Source organism: Arctopsyche grandis, chromosome 9 (genome assembly GCF_051622035.1).
Source record: "Arctopsyche grandis isolate Sample6627 chromosome 9, ASM5162203v2, whole genome shotgun sequence".
NCBI lineage: Eukaryota > Metazoa > Arthropoda > Insecta > Trichoptera > Hydropsychidae > Arctopsyche > Arctopsyche grandis.
The window spans coordinates 18166490-18187359 of NC_135363.1; the positions used below are offsets into that span (position 1 = coordinate 18166490).

A 20870-nucleotide genomic window follows, 5' to 3' on the forward strand; every position below is an offset into this window, starting at 1 on the left:
ATTGGCTATTTGCAGGTACTATATCTGCAAATTATTGGCTATTTGCAGGTACTATATCTGCGACAGGCGCAAAGCCTTCTGCGCATGCACGTGAACTTATAATCCGATTATAATTTCTTACATTTAATGAATGCTAGACTTGTTTAATCAATCTTTCATTATTTTAATCTTAAATGTTTAATCAATTGTTCATACTACGTCACTTTACGAGTTCGAACTAAATTTTAAGAGGTTTAAAACTAAATTTTATCATTAAACACGCTGACAGTGACAGTTCACGCGCATGCGCAGAAGGCTTTGCGCCTGTCGCAGATATAGTACCTGCAAATAGCCAATAATTTGCACATATAGTACCTGCAAATAGCTACAACCTTTATTTATACCTCATCTTGATTAATTTTATTTGCGCCACATCAATATTACTTTTCGATCATACCAGTTACGTTATTACATCTTGACTGTATGGCGAGGTATATATAATATTATATTTAAGACTTAAACAAATTAAAAATGATCGATTTCCTTCCAAAAAGGACAAAAATGGTCACTTTATGAGTCCGACCTGTTTATTTATTAGTTGAAATTATATTTTATGGTTTTTATAAAACGGATGTGCACTCTGGTCCATTTTGAGCCCTGAGAAGAATACTATATTGACATGCGATAAGCAAATGTATTGAAATAGGAATGTTTCGAAAGTGAAGATTGCATATATTACACTAAAAAGCTGTTTAGCATTCATTTCCTATCATGTTGGTCATGTGATAGGAAAAAAATATGCCTATTCAATAATGTATGACAACCTCCCACCCTCTATTCGTCTTGATAAAGATAAAAGGAAAACATTACCAATTATCACATGTTAATTGTGAACCTTTTAAATCATCAGTTGGCATTGTTTTCTCGGCTCGTGCAGTACACCAACATGAAGTTGTTACTACTTACCACTGTTATTCTATCATGCCTGATTTACCATGTCCAATCACAGAATTACCGATCAGACAGTACATTGGAATTTCTTTTACAATAAATTACTTACATTAATAATATAAATGCATAAATCAATTTTAAAATGTTAAAAATTTAAGGGGATGTCGCTAGGCAAATGATGAAATATGTATCTAAATCACAAAGTAAAGAAGATATTGATGAATTTCAACAAATCATAACACTTTTGTCGTTTCCGAGTTTCATTTACAGAGAAAATTTTAGCAGCTTTGGAAAAGGACGTCAGGTAATATATATATTATCAATCTCTCACCACAAGTTATCCTTATGATTAAATATTAATGTCCGTATATTAAATTCAGAGAGCATGAACAAGTATGAAAGTGGCTTTTAAATAAAATATATTGATGTATCTTTTTCTGACTTCCTCCAGACATTAACGTGCATGACGTGCCGTTCAGTGGTAACTACATTAATAAAACTGCACAATGATGGATACACTGAAGAAGAACTTATAGATGTTATGAGCGATTTCTGCACGCTGTTACAAATTCAACCAGGTCATGTATGTCGAGGACTTGTGGAATTGAATGCAGTAAGTGTTAAATTTTATGAAACTACATATGTTGTACCAATTATTATACTATATTTGACTAGTTGCCCGTGTGCACATAATTGTGCACTCGGTAAAATATCGCAATTCGGATCAACGGGATTAATAATTTAAAATTTTATTCATATTTTGGAAAAAAAAATATTTTGTCGGCCACTCGTGTGAACGAAGTTATATGCCACGTCTCTTTACACGACATACGATTCCAATGCGAAAAAGAGAGACGGAGCATGGTTAGTGAGTACTTCGTAAACACTCACCAAGCTCCGACTCTTTCCATGATATACGATTCCAAGGGGAGAAAGAGAGACGGAGCATGGTGTTAACAGCAAGTACTTCGTACACACGCATTAGACAATTATTATATAAGATAATAGGCTCATAATGATGTGATTGATTGTGCAATATATCAAACAAAAACCTCGAACGAAAGAATCTAACTAAAATTAAGCTTACGATAAGAAAATTAAGGTTTAAAAAAACACAATTGACAAATTTTATCATAATTCATCTTAATAAAAAAATTAAAACAATAAAATCTTAGATTTTAGATTAGTCAATAACATGTCACAATCTTATCGAACAGTACCGCCTATTGTAATTTAGTATGCATTGTTTTGGTTTGTTTTTATGATTTATTTAAATGTTATACTGAATGAACATAGAAAATAATAATAAGGATTTTATAAAAATGACAAAAATCTGATTAATTTATGATTTCTTCTTTATCGCCTCATGAGTTGTATTTATTGTACTTTTTTATTTATACTTGAAAATTGATATTTGAAAAGCACATTCAATCAAACTAAAAGCGGAGCTATAACGAAATAACTAATTTAATTATTATTTTTGGAAGAGCAAAAGCGAAAACGTAAATTGAAGGAGGCATCATCAATATACTGCATAAAATTCTCAAGATTTAACATATTTTAAATTATTTGTTATTTCTCCGTATGTTCTTCTCTTATGTTATAATATACATATGTTAAGTCTCCGAAACTATTAAAACTAATCAATATGTATATAAGTTTCTTTTCCTTGTATATTTATGCAACAGAATTTAAAACAACAGATTCAGCTCTATTTACTATTTGCTAAAAATCTTAATACGATAAAACGTTTCAGTTTTAACGATATATGAGAAATAGGGTTTTTTCACATTGAATATAATTTTTTAGCCGATCTTGATTTGTTATATAACAATAATGCTATTTTCTAAATATTTTAGCCAATATTCATCTACATCTTGGGACACCAACCGTTGTTCACACCAGAAGCTTTCTGCGGCGTTGTGTTTCAAACAAACGACAAAAATTCTTGTCCATTTTTCGACCCCAGATATGATTGGTCAGTTGATATACCATCAAAGGGAAAAATAAATAATAAGGTAAATAACAATGAATAACTCCATAAAATTATGCTAATTCATTTTATCTTACGACTTGCAAATTACTGATAATTAAAAATATATACACATCTGCCAACCCTCATATTTTACAAATTTACATTCTGATTGGTAATTTATTCAAACTCACTAGTTTCACATTTATTGAATAACTCACATTCATTGTAAGTTTCGTTTGAAAAATGTTACTATTGTTATTTCAGATTCCCTCAGGCAAGGCTGATACAACATTCAAACTAGCACACATCACCGATATTCATTATGATCCTGCTTATGAAGCCAATGGATTAGCTGAATGTGACGAACCTACCTGCTGTAGAGTAGGTCAAAAACGGAAAATGTCTCGCCAACAACGCTCCCTAAAAGATCCAGTACCTGATGATCGAGTGTATGTTGATAAAGATATCATTTATGCCGATATCAGTTACGCTAACAAAATTAAAAGTGAAAGTCAAAGAGAAGGCCAAAGGGAAATGGCTGAAAATAGCGAGAGCAAAGCAGACAGGGCAGGTTATTGGGGAGATTACAGGAATTGCGATACTCCATGGTGGGCTGTCGAGGCAGGAATAGATCACATCACTGAAAATCATAACGTATTGAATTTATTTATTTGAATTTGTTAGTCAAAATTGAAAATATTGATTAAAAATAATATTATTATTACAGATCGAGTACGTTTATTACACAGGCGATACTATTGATCACGGCGTCTGGGAAACTTCCAAAGAAATGATAACGCAAAGTTTAAATATAACATTCAATAAGTTGCAGAATGCCTTCAGAAACAAACAAGTATTTTGCGGCATTGGAAATCATGAATCACAACCCCTCAACCAGTAAAAGAACAATTTGCTATATATTAAATATAAATAATTAAAAAAAAGAATATTGTATGTATGTATTCATAAAAATTTTAGATACGCTCCTCCGACAGTTACCGATCCTGAAGTTTCGACTGCTTGGTTATACGAGCTTTTGACAGAAAAATGGAGTGCATGGTTACCCAACGAAGCATTAGATACTATAAAAATGGGTGGATATTACACTGTTCTAGTGAAACCTGGTTTTAGAGTTGTTGTGTTGAATAGCAACTTATGCTACGTTTACAACTGGTACATAAATTTCATTATATACATACTTTGAATCAATCAAAACATCTCATAAACTTATGAATATTAAATTTATAGGTGGATACATCTCGATCCAGAAGATCCAAGTGGTCAATTCAAGTGGTTAGTAGATACGTTGTTAGCAGCTGAAAACGCCGGTGAAAAAGTGCATATTCTTTCCCACATTCCGAATGCATTAACAGACGTTTACTCGGTTTGTTCAAGAGAATATAAGCGTATTATTGAAAGGTTTGTTAAAAATTAAGTATTCTTTACAGTCATACGAGATGTAATTCTATTACAAAATACGTTTTAGATTTTCAGACATAATTACTGCAGAATTTAACGGTCACACACATAACGATGAATTCAAAGTTTACTATGAAAAAAAGAATAGTTCAAAAGCTATCCACGTGGCTTGGAATGGTGGAAGTCTAACACCTTACTCATTTGTAAATCCAAACTACCGAATTTTCGAGGTCGACAGTGACACCTCAGTAATTAAGTTTCTGTATTGAATAATACGTGAACTATGAAACTATATACATAAATTTTATTTAACGCATTTTTCGTTTTAGGAAATAATTGATTTCGAAACTTGGTACTATAACTTAACTGAAGCTAATCTCAAGCCTGAGGAATTGCCAACGTGGTACAATGAGTATTCATTTAAAGATTTCTATAATCTATTGTCTCTAAAGCCTGTTGAATTAGATAGATTAGTAAATAAAATGGTGACCACTGGAAAAGAGTTACTTTCTATCCACTACCATGCATTCCGAGGAAAGTCTTCTGATACATATTTCAAAGAATGTGATGACAATTGTGTGAAAAATAACTTATGCTATATAACGACATCTGAGCTTTATGATAACGCAAAATGTGAAACTCTTTGGCAAACCTACAATGAAACTGATATAAGACATTAATTGTTCGATTTTACAGTTAATTTTGTTAAATTTGTATTTATTAACAATAAATCATTGTGAATTTTAAATCCAACTATTTATTTACACTTAACTACATATAATAATACTATCACTTTGTTATTAACGGTAACCACGCTACACTCTTTTCAATGCTGAAAAACTTCTCTTTAGGAATATCATCCAATGCCATTACCTAATTAAAAATAAATTGTTTTAGTATAATGCCAAAAATTAAATAAACAATTCAAAATAAAAGGAAAAAATAGTACTTGTCTCCTAATGTATTTCACAATAGTTTCAATATCGGCAGCATTGTCATGTTCCATTGAAAAAAATCGTCGCCAAATCGCTCCAGCAAGAACCATATCGTTACCTAATAGTCCTTCATCATAGCTTATGATCGCTGCTTGAAATTGTTCAGATAAAATATCTAAATTCTTTCTTTTTTGGGATGAGCTTCTTACCTATAGATTAAATACATAAAATAATGTAAAATTTTTAACATTTTTAATTATATATCAACATATATGTATATAATACTCACCCCTAATTTTTGGACTCTGAAAGATACATCATTCCAAAGAGATTCGACTAAGGAATTTCTCACAAAGCGGCCATCATCCCCTTCTGCCATACAACGCACCATTAACATCCATACATGTAATTCTGTGATTAAGAACCACGACATTAGAGTGTCCGACATTTTGAAAATTCTAAACCATTCATTATAGTCAATAACATCTACTATATTCTCATAATTAGTAGATCCAGCGATTTTCATTCTCTAAAAATGTTTATAAAACATTCAAATTAAATGTGTCAGGTAGTCAATAGAATATGGTGTGGGATACAAGTATTATCCTCACCGAGCGCTTTAACTGTGGCGCAAATGCTTTTCTCATCATCTTCAAAAAATAACCAGGTTCTCTCTCTTGCTCCGACGTTTTTGTTCCAAAATGCTTCGATTGTTCAGTAAAACTTGTATGTAAGACATCCTTCTTTTGTAAAGTAACATGATTCCTTATGTGAATAGACGAATAAACAGGTATTTCCAAGTAGTTATAGAACTTTGACAAATGTGATAGCTGAAATAGTAAGTTCATAAACATATATTTAGAGCGCATGTCCAAAATCAATAATTTTATAAATACACCATGGAGATAAGTAAGACATTTAGTCAATAGTCATCATTTATTGAATTTTAATTTAATAACGCATGACGTAATTGTTAGAAATCCTTCAAATTACTATATGTATTCATTCGCAATCACGAAATATTTCCTTATGTATGCGTCATACCGGTTTAAAGCGACATCAGAGAATGCAAGCTAGGTATATTATCTGCAAGCTTACATATATACACCTCATGCTTTATTGCAATCAGGGTTGTCAGTAACGTGAAAAAAATGACATGTCTAAAAAATAAAAGATGAAGTTCCTTTATGTAAATTGTATACATATTTCAACCTTGTATCTAATTTTCTAAATCATAGATAAATAAGATTGTAAATATAATATAGTTTATTACACTTTTAGTTCATGTGTATGTTTTTTACTATCTACTATCTATGTACGTAGTAACAATAGATGAAGTTGAAATAAAAAAAAAAAACAAATTAAGTTCTGTTCATACCTATCCAGCACGACCCGTATCCTGCAGGTGTCATGCAAGTGCGGATAGTATTCTTTAGTACATTATATATGGACGCGCATGAATGCGTAAATGCGCATGTGCGAATGGAGTATGAATACGTCCATATAATGTACCAAAGAATACTACCCGCACTTGCATGACACCTGCAGGATACGGGTCGTGCTGGATAGGTATCAACAGACCTTTAATATTGAAATAAATTTAAATAAAATAAATTTTATAAAATGTTTACCATTAAATAAGCCATGTATAAGCGGTTTATATTACAAATACCGAGCGAAGCCGGGTAAAACCACTAGTACTTTTTATTCGGTCTCCGTGACGGGCCGGAATATGAAATTACCGAAAACGCAAATATCGGAAGGCAAAAATCGAAAATCGAAAGATCTTGAGTCGAAAGATAAAAAAAAGGGTGCATGGTAAACGGTACATACTCACTTAATTTGTGCGAGCAGGATACAACAGGAACAAGAGGAACAGGCTTTTCCTCCCGTATTTCCTTGCGCGCGATTTTCGATCTTTGCCTTCCGATATTTGCGCTTTCGGTAATTTCACATTCCGGCCCGTGAGGTAGACCCCTTTTTATTATATTTACGCCTGAAGTCTTCCGAAAACTTGTGAACGAAATGGCGATATGATGGAAATGGGTCAACTCAGTTCAACTCGAAAATGAGGTCACACTTGATGTATGTTCTTAATTTAAGATATCGTACATATTGTCTTGTTTGAAACAAGTCCGAGTTGTTTGTAATTAGAAGCATTACAATTGTGGGTCAGTGAACTGCAGGGTGTCTTTTTAAAAAAAGCCATATTTGTTATGCTATCTGCACTGTTGGCGGCCATGAAAGATTTCCCTTCTTAGTCCCCCAGAGAGCGCTGTAATCGCCCAATATATATACAAATGTATAATAAGTAAACAAGACTTTGAGATTAGGAATCGCTGCCTGGCGATCGATTGGGGGTAGCGAACGAACAAGGCCATTATTGCGCCAATTCGACGGCCATTATTCATAGCATCAAACGCGAGCAGTTGCAGTTCGTTCACTTCAAGATGGCGACCGTCTTTCTCATCTTCCAACCTACATGCGTATATATGTATATGTATGCTTGTAAAGTACATATATCTCATATATCCTACATATATCTCTTTAAAATATATGAATCGTCAAGTGAACTCGTACGTTTCCGTCCTCTTCCGTCCGCATCCTTCACGCTCTTTCGTCCATACAGCTTATTCTAAACCAGCGGTGTATCAACTGTTACATCCAGACACCATTACCGATTCGATATTAGCATAATGGCAACGATACGAAAGATAAATGCTCTCATTAGCGTTGTTCGTATTCGGCAGAATTTATATCGCATTAAAATTACTTGGTATTTTCAAATTTATGAATCATAGTACATACATATTTTTTTATTTTATCTTTTGTTTTCTTCCTCTCTTATTTTATTTTATTATGTAGGCCATTGTGGCGCATTAGGTTCTCCCGGTAATGCCACAATGGTCAAAAAACGTTAAATAAATAAATATGTACTTAAGTGATGTCGAATATATGTATCTAATATAAATATACTGTAGATAAGGATGGTTCACAGAAAGTTACATCGTAGGCTAAATTCTAATACTTTGTTGTGAGCAGAAAATTTATGTGATCTCAGGTTAAACGTACATATACATATATTTTCTATGGAAAATGTAAAAATATATATATTAGTCGTGCCGAAATGACATTGTCAGAATTAAACATTTATTTTTACCTACAACACTTGTGTAGCGCCGTTCGCAATACGTTGTAGTTTGCTATCGATTTTTAAAGATTGAGGAAGAAATACAGGAAATTAGGTTTCAAAGAGCACAATGTGCAGTGGGATTCTCAAAGCATAACCATTTTGAATCGTACAAACAATTTTAAATGAACAGTTTTTATTAAATCGTAAATTTCACAGATATGTAAAATTTTGTTCAATTTTTATATTCTTATTACAAAATCTTAACGTGTATTTTTATCGCATTAAAATAAGCTGTTAAAACTTCTAATGTATTAAAATCGAACATAATTTTGAAAAAAGTTAACATCAATTTTTGCAAAGTCAAATTTTTCTAGCAATATTTTACATGTAGATACGTTGAAGTTTGGACTTTGGACGTGTAAACATTGCTTGAAATTAAATATTACAATATTACATTACGGAAATATGTATGTAAGCATATAATAATCAGAGATCGGCGGCCAGGATTATTTTATGCACAAAAAAGGTTCACTATTGTCAACCTTTTTTGTTTGTTCTCTTGCTTTGTAGGACAATAGTGAACCATGTTTTGTGAATAAAAAATCCTGGCCGTCGATCTCTGATAACAACAATGTATCGTCACTGAAAAGCATGACGAAGCATAGTAAAATAATACTGAACGCATTCGAATGAACGAAATCAAACGTTGAATGGGTGGAAATAGAATCAATACAGATCAGAGAAAACGAATTGGATATAAATTCAGCACTTTGCGGAGCAATAAAAAAAAAAGAAAATCTGTCGTTCTTTCGAACGAAAGAAAGATAGACGTTACGCAAGTACAAGTCGAAGGCGAATAAAGATTTGAAACAAAAAATGGTTCACTATTGTCAATTACTATTTATTTATTATTTACTATTGTCCTACAAAGCACGAAAGCATAAAAAAAAGTTGACAATAGTGAACCATTGTTTGTGCATAAAATAATCCTGGCCACCGATCTCTGATAATAACCAGAGTTCGACGCTAGGGTGCTATTTTCCAGGAAAGAAGGTTTGCTTATTGTCAACCTACAAAGTTAAAGAGCAAAAAAAAGGTTCACAGTAGAAATTGACAATAGGTAACCGCTCTTTCCTGGAAAATAGCACCCTAGCGCCGAACTTTGATAGTAACAATACGGTATCGTCACTGAAAAGCATGCATAAGTATTGTAAAATAATACCGAACGCATTCGAATGAATGAAATCGAACGTTGTATGGGTGAGAATAGAATCAATACAGATCAGTGTTAATTACATGAAATTAAACGAGCAAGAATTGGATATAAAACCAGCACTTTGCGAACGATCCAAAAAAAAAAGAAAATTTGTCTTTTTTCCGAACTAAAGAAAGATAGACGTTACACGAGTACAAGTCGAAGTCGAATAAGATTTTGAAACAAATAATGGTTCACTATTGTCCTACAATGCAAGAGAACATGAAAAAGGTTGACAATAGTGAACCATTGTTTGTGCATAAAATAATCCTGGCCGTCTATCTCTGATAATAACAATAGGGTATCGTCACTGAAAAGCATGAATAAGTAAGTATATAGTAAAATAATACCGAACACATTCGAATGAATGAAATCGAACGTTGAATGGGTGAGAATAGAATCAATACAGATCAGTGTTAATTACATGAGATTAAACGAGCAAGAATCGGAACGATCAAAAAAAAAGAAAACCTGTATTTTTTTCCGAACGAAAGAAAGATAGACGTTACACGAGTACAAGTCGAAGTCGAATAAGAATTTGAAACAAAAAATGGTTCACTATTGTCCTAAAAAGCAAGAGAACATGAAAAAGGTTGACAATAGTGTAACAATTTTTTATGCATAAAATAATCCTGGCCGCCTATCTCTGATAATAACTAGTCACCGGACCCAGAAGGTGCCGCGTATTGTTCAAAGGTTGTAAATGCATTGTTACATGTTTGCCGAACCTTTTTTACAAAGGATTTACAACAATGGAACAATGGATAGCACTGTGACTATCCGGTGTCTAATAATAACTAGCCACCGGAGCCTGAGGGGGCCGTGTATTGTTCAAAGGTTGTAAATGCATTGTTAAAGGTTTGCCGAACCTTTTTTACAAAGGATTTACAACAATGGAACAATCGATAGCACTGTGACTATCCTACCTCTAATAATAACAATAGGGTATCGTCACTGAAAAGCATGAATAAGTAAGTATAGTAAAATAATACCGAACGCATTCGAATGAATGGGTGAGAATAGAATCAATACAGATCAGTGTTAATTACATGAGATTAAACGAGCAAGAATTGGATATAAAAAACGTAAAGGAGGTATGTAAAAAAAGCAGCACTTTGCGGACCGATCCAAAAAAAAGAAAATCTGTCTTTCTTCCGAACGAAAGAAAGATAGACGTTACACGGGTACAAGTCGAAGGCGAACAAAGGTTTGAAACCACACATCGAATCGTGGGTACGTCTGGCTCTATTTGTATCCCCTTCCCATGGAAGACAGACGCAAAGCAGCAAGGAAGAATTCAGATTTGAGAAATTTGTTTAGCTTCGCGTTTTGAGCAACACTGCTCGCCGCAGCGGTACGTTACATAGTACTACAGGTGTTACGCGGCTTTCGCGCGAGATCGCTCCTGAAACGGACCACGCACGTGCGCGTGCACCTCGCACGCCCATTCATCCACACCTAACCTAATCCTCGCTCATGAGCATGACTCGACGTCGAGAGCGAAGCGGTCGAGGAGCGAAGGTAAGGCGAATGATGAGGTAACGCATTTCCGGGTGCATTCCGTCAGTCGGGACTCGGGACTTGGAAAGGGGTTCAAGGAAGAGCAGGAGTCCCACCTGTCTGAGCCCGACGACTCTCGTATAGCTCATCTCGATCGTCTGCGATACTGATACTGATACTGATACTTGGAGAAGCGAACGTGCGAGCGTGCGATTGTCGCGAGTCGTGAGTGTGCAGCGCCACGGCCGAGTAGCGGTCGTCGCCGCAACTAATCGAGCGCAGTTGCGGTGCGCGCCGGTCGGAGGCCGCGCCCCGCCGCCTGCGCCCCCCGAGCGCCCCCTCGCCTCCGCCTTCGGCCCCGCGCTGCGCCCTCGAGCCCCGGCGCCCCCCTCGCAACCGCGCCGCTCCCCGCCGCCCCCTCGAGCTGCAGCAGCCGGGAGAGACGAGCCCTACGACGAGCGCCCCACCGAGCCTTATGTAATTCCCCACACGTCTCGCACCCCTCCTCCTCCCCCCGGAGCGCCCACCCTCACCCTCGCACGCGCCCCCGCAACCATTTCGCCGCAACGCGATTGCTCACATGTACACTTACTTGCTCACATTCTCTCTCTCTCTCTCTCTCTCTCTCTCTCTCTCCTACACGCTGTACCATAGCTGACCTTGTGAAACTGGATATATTGCACATTTCATTTCTCAAAAGCCTTTTGCAAATTTTCAATCGGCTGAAAATTTCACTTGGTGAAATATGCGCCAGGTTGCTCTCCCCCCCCCCCTCTCTGACTTTGTCTCTGATCTTCATTGTGTCGTGTGACTATTGCTCAGTCGACATTTGCACTCGTAGGTATTGTTGGAAACGTGTCTGGTTGATCACCTCAAATTTCAATAGTGACTGCACTCTTGAAAGGATGGAAACTTAGCACCGGCATTCTCTTTGTGTGCACGGGTAGATATTTTTCAATTACGAATTTGAAATCAGCTGAAAATTTTACTTGATGAAGTGTGCGCTGGCTTCTCCCCCCTTCCCTGACTTGCTCTCTGATCTTCATTGTGTCGTGTGACTATTGCTCAGTCGACATTTGCACTCGTAGGTATTGTTGGAAACGTGTCTGGTTGATCACCTCAAATTTCAATACTGACTTCTTCTTCTTCATGTGCCATGTCCTCCTAGAACTGCTCGGAATAGTGCTCAGGTGCTGAGGCCGTACCACTGCCGAAGATTCTTTAGCCAAGATGTTTTCCGCCTGCCCCGACTGCGTTGGCCTACGATTTTCCCCTGGATTATAAGGCGCAGGAGATCGTATTTTTCAATACTAACTGCACTCTTGAAAAGACGGAAACTTGGTACCGTCATTCTCTCTGTGTGCACCCGTGTAGATATTACCAGAATTATAATAGTTACATTGTTCTGTCAAATTTTCTTAATACTACACAGTAGTACGGTGCTTCATAGTAATTTTTGATTTGTATGATATTTTTCAATTACAAATTTGAAATCAGCTAAAAATTCTACTTCATGAAGTATGCGCTGGTTTCTCCCCCCTTCCCCGACATCTTTCTCATCTTCATTGTGTCGTGTAACTATTACTCGGTCAACATTTGCACTCGTAGGTATTGTTGGGAACGTGTCTGATTGATCACCTTAAATTTCAATACTGACTACATTCTTGAAAAGACGTAAATCTTGTGCCGTCATTCTCTCTCTGTGCACGGGTAGATATTACCAGAATTATAATAAAGTTGCTTTGTCAAATTCTCTTAATACTACAGTTGTACGGTACTTCAAAATAATTTTTAATTTGTATGCTATTTTTCAATTCAATTACAAATTTTACTGGATGAAATATGCGCCAGGTTCTCCCCCCTCCCCGACTTCTTATCTGATCTTAATTGTATCATGTAACTATTACTTGGTCGACATTTTCACTCTACATAGGTATTGTTGGGAACGTGTCTGATTGATCAACTCAAATTTCAATACTGACAACAATCTTGAAAAGACGTAAATTTTGTACCATCTGTCAAATTCTCTTAATACTACAATCGTGCGGTACTTACAAATATGTATATGTTTAATTCAATTACAAATTTGAAATCGGCTGAATATTTTACTGGATGAAGTATGCACCAGGTTCTCCCCCCCCCCCCCCCCTCCACGACTTCTTTTCTGATCTTCATTTTGTCATGTAACTATTACTCGGTCGATATTAGCTTCGTAAGTATTATTAGAAACGTGTCTGGTTGATCTCCCCAAAGCTCAATACCGAGACTGACAAGACTGCACTCTCGAAGAGACTTGTGTTTATTCTCTCAGTATAATGCACCGGTAAATATTGTCGGAATCAGTTAGATTGTTCTGTCATTGTGTTATATTATTCACAACGTGGCAACAGGTGAATCACCTGTTAACTGTATAATGAAAGAAGTATCCATTCATAGGTTTTGCGAGAATTTTTATTAAAAGGTTACATAGAAGTCATATCATACATGTTCGAATGTGTACCATCGCTGACAGAGTTTAGTAATTTTTGAGTTTGACAATATTAATGTGCTTATTGATAGTAATCTGATATAATAGTTAATTTCATACATATGCTAGCATTTGTCAAGTTAGGAAAAAGTCGATTGTTTTAATCTATGTGAATAATTAATTTTTCCTTTGTGTTTGTGGGTAGGTTACGTGTATTCGAATATGTACGCGTTAGATTATTGAACACCACATGTTCCTCTGATTATTAAATTTGTTGCTAAAACGATCTAAATCACTCATCAATTTTTCATGCTAGTGATGACGGTCAGCACAATTCTAATTTGAAAAAATTTTAACGTCATGAAAAACTGAGATATGGCAAGAAAATATTGTTCATATAATTTAACGTGGTGATAAGTAAAGGCTGGCCATATATATCTACTGTCAAAATACATACTTGTTATTGATTGTCTTGAACAAACTCCATATACATATTTAAATCATGTGAAATCACATTCTTCAAACGTAATTCATTCACCAATTTTTAATTGAAGTTTATAAGAATATATTCCTCTGATTGTTTAAAATGATTTGTCACTATTTATAAGTATTCTTACAATATGATATTTTTAATGTGAAGTCGCTATTTTTGGTTTTTCTCCGAGATACTGACACAATCAAAAATGTTTCATTCTATCAATGGAATACTAAATATATTTGGTATTATATCATATTTAATAAATACCCCTGTTTGCACTTGTTTAATTTTTTTTTCTTTTTTTTCAGAATCATTTTATGTTTTAATATGAATTTCCAAAATGGCTGGCAATAAACTGAATGTGAAATTGCAACGCACAAAAACCAGATCGGCTGCCAGTATCTCACCGGCAAGATCACAACTGTCTGATGATACTTCAAATACATTACCGGATCTTTCTCTGCTTCGTAAATCAATACCGACTAGTGTGACGGGCTTCGCTCAGGCGCGAGATGTGTTTGATACTGGAACAGCGGAAGTAAAATTGACCAACTGACATTTGAAAATTTTGAAAGCGTCTCAAATTTGACTGTTTTATCTTATGCATATTTTATTTCAGTTGAAACAATTGCTGTCAAATGAGTGCGATATAATATATGAATGCAGAGTTTGTCGGAATCTCTTCAGAAGTCTTGCAAATTTTATTTCCCACAAAAGAGTATATTGTTGTGAGAAATTCAAAACTTCGCTACATCCACATTTTAATAATAACAATTTTATGGTATGTTTTGAACATTTATTTCGTAGTTGTACAACAGTTAAAAATATTGTTACAAAACAAAATATGTACTTTCATAATCCTCATAATTTTTAAATGTCTATTATTTTTTTAGAAAGATGATATGATAAGTATAATTAAAACCGAAGAAGACTTTCAAGATTTTGTTAGAAATAAAAATAAAGTAGGTTATAATCATAAAAACGGAATTGCCTCCGATAATTTAGGAAAAAAGATTTCTGCCACAAAAGATTTAACCTCTATTATAGAAAGACTGGTTCTTCGAACTGAAAGTGAAAAACAGACAAATGATGATTTTGAATTTGAATCATCAAATAAAATTCACACGAGACTTCAATCAATACCTGATACAAAAAATGCAGTTTATCAAAATATTTGTCTTGATAAAATAGATCCTCGTAATTCAATAAGAGATGAGGTAATTTATTATCATTATTATTATTTATTTCTATTACAGCACTATAAAAATATTGTGATAACTATACCTTCTAATCTTCTAGTACTATTTATTTTACAAATATTCATAAAACTCGTTTAATCGGTATCTTACTTGTTTTAATTATTTATTAATGTTTTAATGCATAATATACGAAACAATAAATTGCACAAAATCATGGACTATATTTATAGTATCCAGAGATTGGTGAATTCACTCGCCTAAGCTAAAGTTCATCAATACTTATAACATGCACGTATGTATGTGTTTATATTCTCACTATTTATCAGGGCTTTGTCTTTTTGTCCAAGTCAAATTAACACTTTTTGCATTATATGTATATCTTTTATTTATATGTATTTTTTCTTTCCTATTTTAGATAGCAGAATTAGAAAGACTGATGGCAACTAATGAAGCTATTTTAGGTCCCGATGGTAAAGTAATTTCTCGAAATGCTTCACCAGAATCAATTAGTAACAAATCTGCCCTTGATAATGATAGAGTAATCTTCCAAGATGATTTGTTTTGCAAAATATGTAATATGAAATATCATTTTATTTGTTTTCTTTTGACCATTTAAAATATTTTTCTTAATGATTGTTTTAATTTTAGGCAAAATAAATTTTGCAACACAAAAAACATTAAAATACCATATGAAACACAAACATGCAGAAAATCGATTAGTTTATCCATGTCCCGACTGTACAGATACATTTTCAAATTCATGGAGTGTTTTTAGGCATTTATTTAAAGTACATAGGTAAAATTATTTTGAATTTTTTCAAATTTTACTGTAAACTATTACAGTTCGCTGTAATATTGCTGAAATAATATCTAATATGTACGTGTGCTGATGACGTTAAATTCGCTTAAATTTATTTCAAAGTTATATATCACAAATAAATTTTTAATGATATGCTCATTTTATATTTATAATATAACATGTGCCTACGCATACATACTCTTTTTAGTATTCATTGTTTTAAAATGTATACTAAAAATTGAGACCAGTTGATTAGCTGTTTTTATTTTATAAATATTAAAATTTTTAGAAAAAGCGCTACACATATTCGAAAATTGAGAGAATCTATACAAAACAAAGCTTTCAAATTACATATGTCATCAATATCCATTGAAAACTCTAAAGCTGTTGAACCTCCTGCTGATTTAATAACAGAACAACAGAGAATGGATCAAGAAAATCAGGTTTAACATTCATTGGTTTTTCTGTTTTCTAATTTAATTTGAGTAGTTTATAGCAAAAATTATCATTTTTGTTATAGAGGATTAATATATATGTAGACACATTTCAATAACAAATATTTTTCATATTAATAATCCTCTTTCATCTCCAAATTAATTAACCTGGTTTTCCCATACTTATTAAATCTTGTGCATGCTTTTGAAAATTATTTACCTCTACATTGACAGAATTTATCATTTAGAAATGGTGTGGGATGGTGTAGTGCTAAATTTCAAAACATATGTTCCGCAAAACCCCAATGGTTTTAAATGTTAACTAAAACCTCGTTTGTGTAGAGAGGTAATCATTGTATAAAACTATTTTTTGGTGAAGTGTTAAACTTATCATTCCACTAATTTCAATGGTATTATATAATGATATAAATTTTATTCCCAATTATCACAATATTTAATATACATTATCGTGTAATTTACGTACATATTACCTTTCAGGCATGGATTGACAATTTAGAAGGAGATGGTGACATTCCTCGATGCGGTGGATGTGGTAAAAGATTCGAAAGAAGAGCTGCACTCAGTTCTCACAGACAAACCTGTCAATTGCGGAAATCGGCTCAAAACAAAATTAATTCCAATGTTCAGAGAAAGTTAGCCAAGTCAGCAACGAAAGAGTCTGATGAGGCTGCTTTTTCAGAACCATTGCAAAAAATAACCAAAGTTGATAAATCCAGTGAGAAGCGTATTGAAATTAAAATTCGAAAAGATTATATTAAAACTAGTCCTGTGACAGTACGAACATCTTCACCGGCTGCTGCAGATGAAGACACTATAATGGATTCTACAGAACAAGGTGATACAACAAATTTCAATTATAGAATAGGTGAGGACGATTGTGGTTTTATTAATTCTCTTGATATACATAAAAATTATTTTCATGACGATTCAATTACGGAAACTGTGAAAGACTGTGATGATGCAAATGTTGATGTTCGTTTCGAAAAACATTCTTCAGATACTTTGAATAGTATCGATGTAAATGATGATACGAATTTTGTCGATGATAGTGAGATTAATTTTGATGACATCAGGCGAATATGTCATGATGAAAGTGCGCAGTTGGTAAATAAAGCTTGTGGTCAAAAAAGTAAAAACTCTTTGCCGGTCCAGAGTTTTTCTATTAAGATTGAGGTTGAAGAAAATTCATGTGATAAATCCCTCGGTATGGAATTAGATAGTGTTGGCAATGAAGTTTGTATTAAGAAGGAAAATATAAGTGAAATTTATCCTGAACATCCGGTGAAAATAGAAGTGGAAGAGTTCGAATGCGAATATTGTAAAGCAACTTTTACAATAAAACAAAAATTAGAGCGACATATGATTCGTCACTTAATCTGGAAAAAATTCGAGTGCAAATTGTGTGGAATTAAAAGTTGTAACGTGTCCCAATATGAACGACATATGAAACACCAACATCGAATTAATTTACGAGCTTCCCGTACATACAAAAACAAGTCCAAGGTGACAAATCCGAATTCAGAAAAATACAACACTTCAAGTCAGAGTATTAACGATACTAAAAGTATTAATCAAAAAGAATCGTTGAATGAAATCGTCGATGAAATGAATATGAGCACGACTGTCGATGATGAAGATTATAAATCGTTAATTAGTCTGCCAATTAAAAAAACTAAAGCGAAAATTTATAAAGGCATAAGAAAAAGAAGAAACCTTATAAAGCGATCACAAGAAGCTAAAAAAAAGACGATGTTAAGCCACGGTATGTACACTGAAACTTTTTTTATTTTAAAAATAATTTTAAATGCGAGTGTAATGTTTCGTGTGCATATATGCGATTTATATCAATTGTACTTTTTTATTTCAGATTTAATAGACATTTTTGAAAATTCGAAATTAAAAATGTCGGATTTGGATTCCACTGACAGTATTCATAATGATATCAATATAAGCGATGATATCCTTCTTTCTGATGTTAAAATCAAGATGGAAAGTTTGAAATCAAGTAAAGCTGCTCTCAAATCGGTACATAGTTACAATAAAGATGTGTATGAAACAAACACTCTTGAAGAAAACCACCACAAAAACCCTAATCAACATATTGCGTCATCAGAGTCTTATACAGTTCGAAGACCAGTCCGTAATCGCATAAAAAATTTTGATAAAGATTTTGAATATGATTCTTCTTATTTGCCGAAAATTAAAGTTGCAAATAAAGAAAGCTCTATTAGTAGAGTTTTTTCTCAAAAACCTCTATTGAAACGGAAACCATTTTTACAGAACGAGATGTTAGCCGAGGAGATGACAAACTCTTGGGACGAACCAAGTCAGTTGAATCAGAAAGAAGAAACGTCAATCCAAAAACCATATCAAGGAGCACTTCAAACGATATCACTACGTGTGGCATCTCAAGGAAAAGCGATGATGAAACAAAGTCAGTTAATAATGGCCCGGAGGAACACCCCACCGTTCATACGGACACCTCACAGATCACCGATAAAACTTCCAGAGTTCCAGAAAGTGACGTTCGAAAAGTTCACCCCAATCGATCTCCCACCGACATCACATTATGGAGCTACGAAGAAGACAACAGTTCCTCTGGTGAAAACAATTCCACTGAAATTACTACAAGCACCTTCCACAGTTTCGAAGACATTAGAGAAATTATCTTCGGCGAAGACTCAACAGAAAACTGGAACACCTGCGACATTACAACACCAGAAGTTAACGGTGGCGACTCAGAAAGCGGAAAGCTTGTCGAATCATGTGCCATCGCGAAAGAAGAAATCGACTGCCCTACACCAACCGACATTGCCAACCAAACTGATGAATGTAACAAAATTTGACCACCAAGCTTTATCTAGTGACAAACTTAATTCTGAGGAGATAACGATGCTTACGAAATCACAGTGCAAAAAATCTACACCTGAAGTGGAATCTGAAACCGTAGATAGCTCATTATCAATTTTACCATCGAATGGCAAAAGTTCATCTTCTTTTGTGAACATTTCACTGCGACAACTTAAAGATTTACAGAAAGTTAAAAAAGTACCAAAGAGTCCTGTGAAAAATATAACTAAAAATATATCAGTTTTAAAGAATTTAGAGGAAAATAACGAAATACGAATTTCAAAAGTTATGCTCAAGGGCAGTAAAAAAGACTGCGATTCTTCAAAAAGCAAACAAACGGTTGAGATATCAGATTCACATAAAAACCAATCTGACAAACAAAAGCCTCGAGTTATCAACATCAAAAATTTAATAACTTCAAAAAATAAGTACATATTTTCCCAAAAATACATTACTCCTATAATTTCAAATGCGGAAACCAAGAACCTCAATACTGTTAAAAATAAATCTAATAAACAAAAAAAACATGAAAATAAATGCCAAAGTTACAGTGACACATTGGAATCTAAAGGAGATTCGAATATTGATACCATTAATCAAACAATCGAGAGTGAAGTTTTCGCTAACGAGTGTTCAAAATTTGATTTTGACGATTCTCAATATCAGATTATAAACTACATACTGCCTGATAGCGAATAAAAACACTTCTCGGTTTTTTTTTTTTGTTGTTTTCAAACGCTTCACGATTTGAGTTAGTGAATATTATCAAATAATTTCTTATTGCGTTGAACATTATCATATTCATCAAACTGTAAAAACGCGTTGTGTATTTTATCATTTGATAAAATTGTATATAAAACATGTATACTTAACATCGCATAATTTGTGCGACATTCGATACAAGTATTGTGTCCACTTGTAAACTGTAAATATACATTCTTTAAAATAAATTATTTTCATTAATAGTGTCTCACCCCAACATTACCCTTCAAATTTCTTATTTGATCCAGCATCTTTCAGTGGAGAGCAGAGCTGTGGAGTTGTGGAGTCTGAGCATTTTAAGCCAAGTCAGAAGTGGGAAAACAACAAACCGACTCCGACTCCTTATTATTTTCTTAAATTAAAGGTATTACGACATGTGTCAACTAGTCTCAAATTTTACCTAACTAAATACACTAATAAATTTAAATTTATTAATTTCTTAATAAAAATCATGATTTTAAATTACATCTTATGTATAATTCCGAAAGAGACTTTGTATGTAAGGTTTGGGTGACGTTAAATCTATTTAAAAAAATCAAATGAATATTCAAATAAATTAAATAAAATGTTTACTATTATATTAGCCATGTTTAAGCGGATTATATTACAAATACTGAGCGAAGCCAGGTAAAACCACTAGTTATAAATAAAATCTTTAAATCGCACATTTTTTGATGTTTTGTGGCCAAAACCAATTAGTTCCTCCATGTCAT

At 33.8% G+C, this 20870-nt stretch overlaps 3 protein-coding genes across 6 annotated transcripts; 2 read left to right on the plus strand and 1 right to left on the minus strand.

Moving 5' to 3' along the window:
• The first annotated feature begins 859 nt into the window (after positions 1-859).
• LOC143917374 (sphingomyelin phosphodiesterase 1-like) lies at positions 860-5075 on the plus strand. Its single transcript, XM_077438866.1, has 10 exons — positions 860-1004; positions 1089-1234; positions 1382-1543; positions 2790-2948; positions 3170-3559; positions 3633-3802; positions 3884-4078; positions 4154-4324; positions 4392-4572; positions 4654-5075. Exons 1-10 carry the CDS (start codon positions 860-862, stop codon positions 5002-5004), a joined length of 2070 nt encoding a protein of 689 aa, XP_077294992.1. The 3' UTR covers positions 5005-5075.
• Positions 4927-12498, minus strand: Uqcc1 (Ubiquinol-cytochrome c reductase complex assembly factor 1). Its single transcript, XM_077438062.1, has 7 exons — positions 12353-12498; positions 11740-11869; positions 11264-11596; positions 5871-6089; positions 5549-5788; positions 5274-5468; positions 4927-5197 (listed from the first exon to the last, which is right to left on the minus strand). Exons 1-7 carry the CDS (start codon positions 12496-12498, stop codon positions 5114-5116), a joined length of 1347 nt encoding a protein of 448 aa, XP_077294188.1. The 3' UTR covers positions 4927-5113.
• LOC143917373 (uncharacterized) lies at positions 10979-20350 on the plus strand. Of its 4 annotated transcripts, none has more exons than XM_077438863.1 (10): positions 10983-11168; positions 14401-14630; positions 14712-14873; positions 14986-15309; positions 15707-15863; positions 15940-16087; positions 16380-16533; positions 17023-17380; positions 17495-18307; positions 18413-20350. In XM_077438863.1, the coding sequence occupies exons 2-10, from the start codon at positions 14433-14435 to the stop codon at positions 20092-20094; spliced, it is 3996 nt and encodes a 1331-aa protein (XP_077294989.1). In that variant the 5' UTR covers positions 10983-11168; positions 14401-14432; the 3' UTR covers positions 20095-20350. The 4 variants fall into 4 exon arrangements, with proteins under 4 accessions (XP_077294988.1, XP_077294989.1, XP_077294990.1 ...); XM_077438864.1 differs by lacking the exon at positions 10983-11168 and adding an exon at positions 11375-11624; XM_077438862.1 differs by having other exon boundaries at positions 10979-11168; positions 17023-18307.
• Positions 20351-20870: the final 520 nt, after the last annotated feature.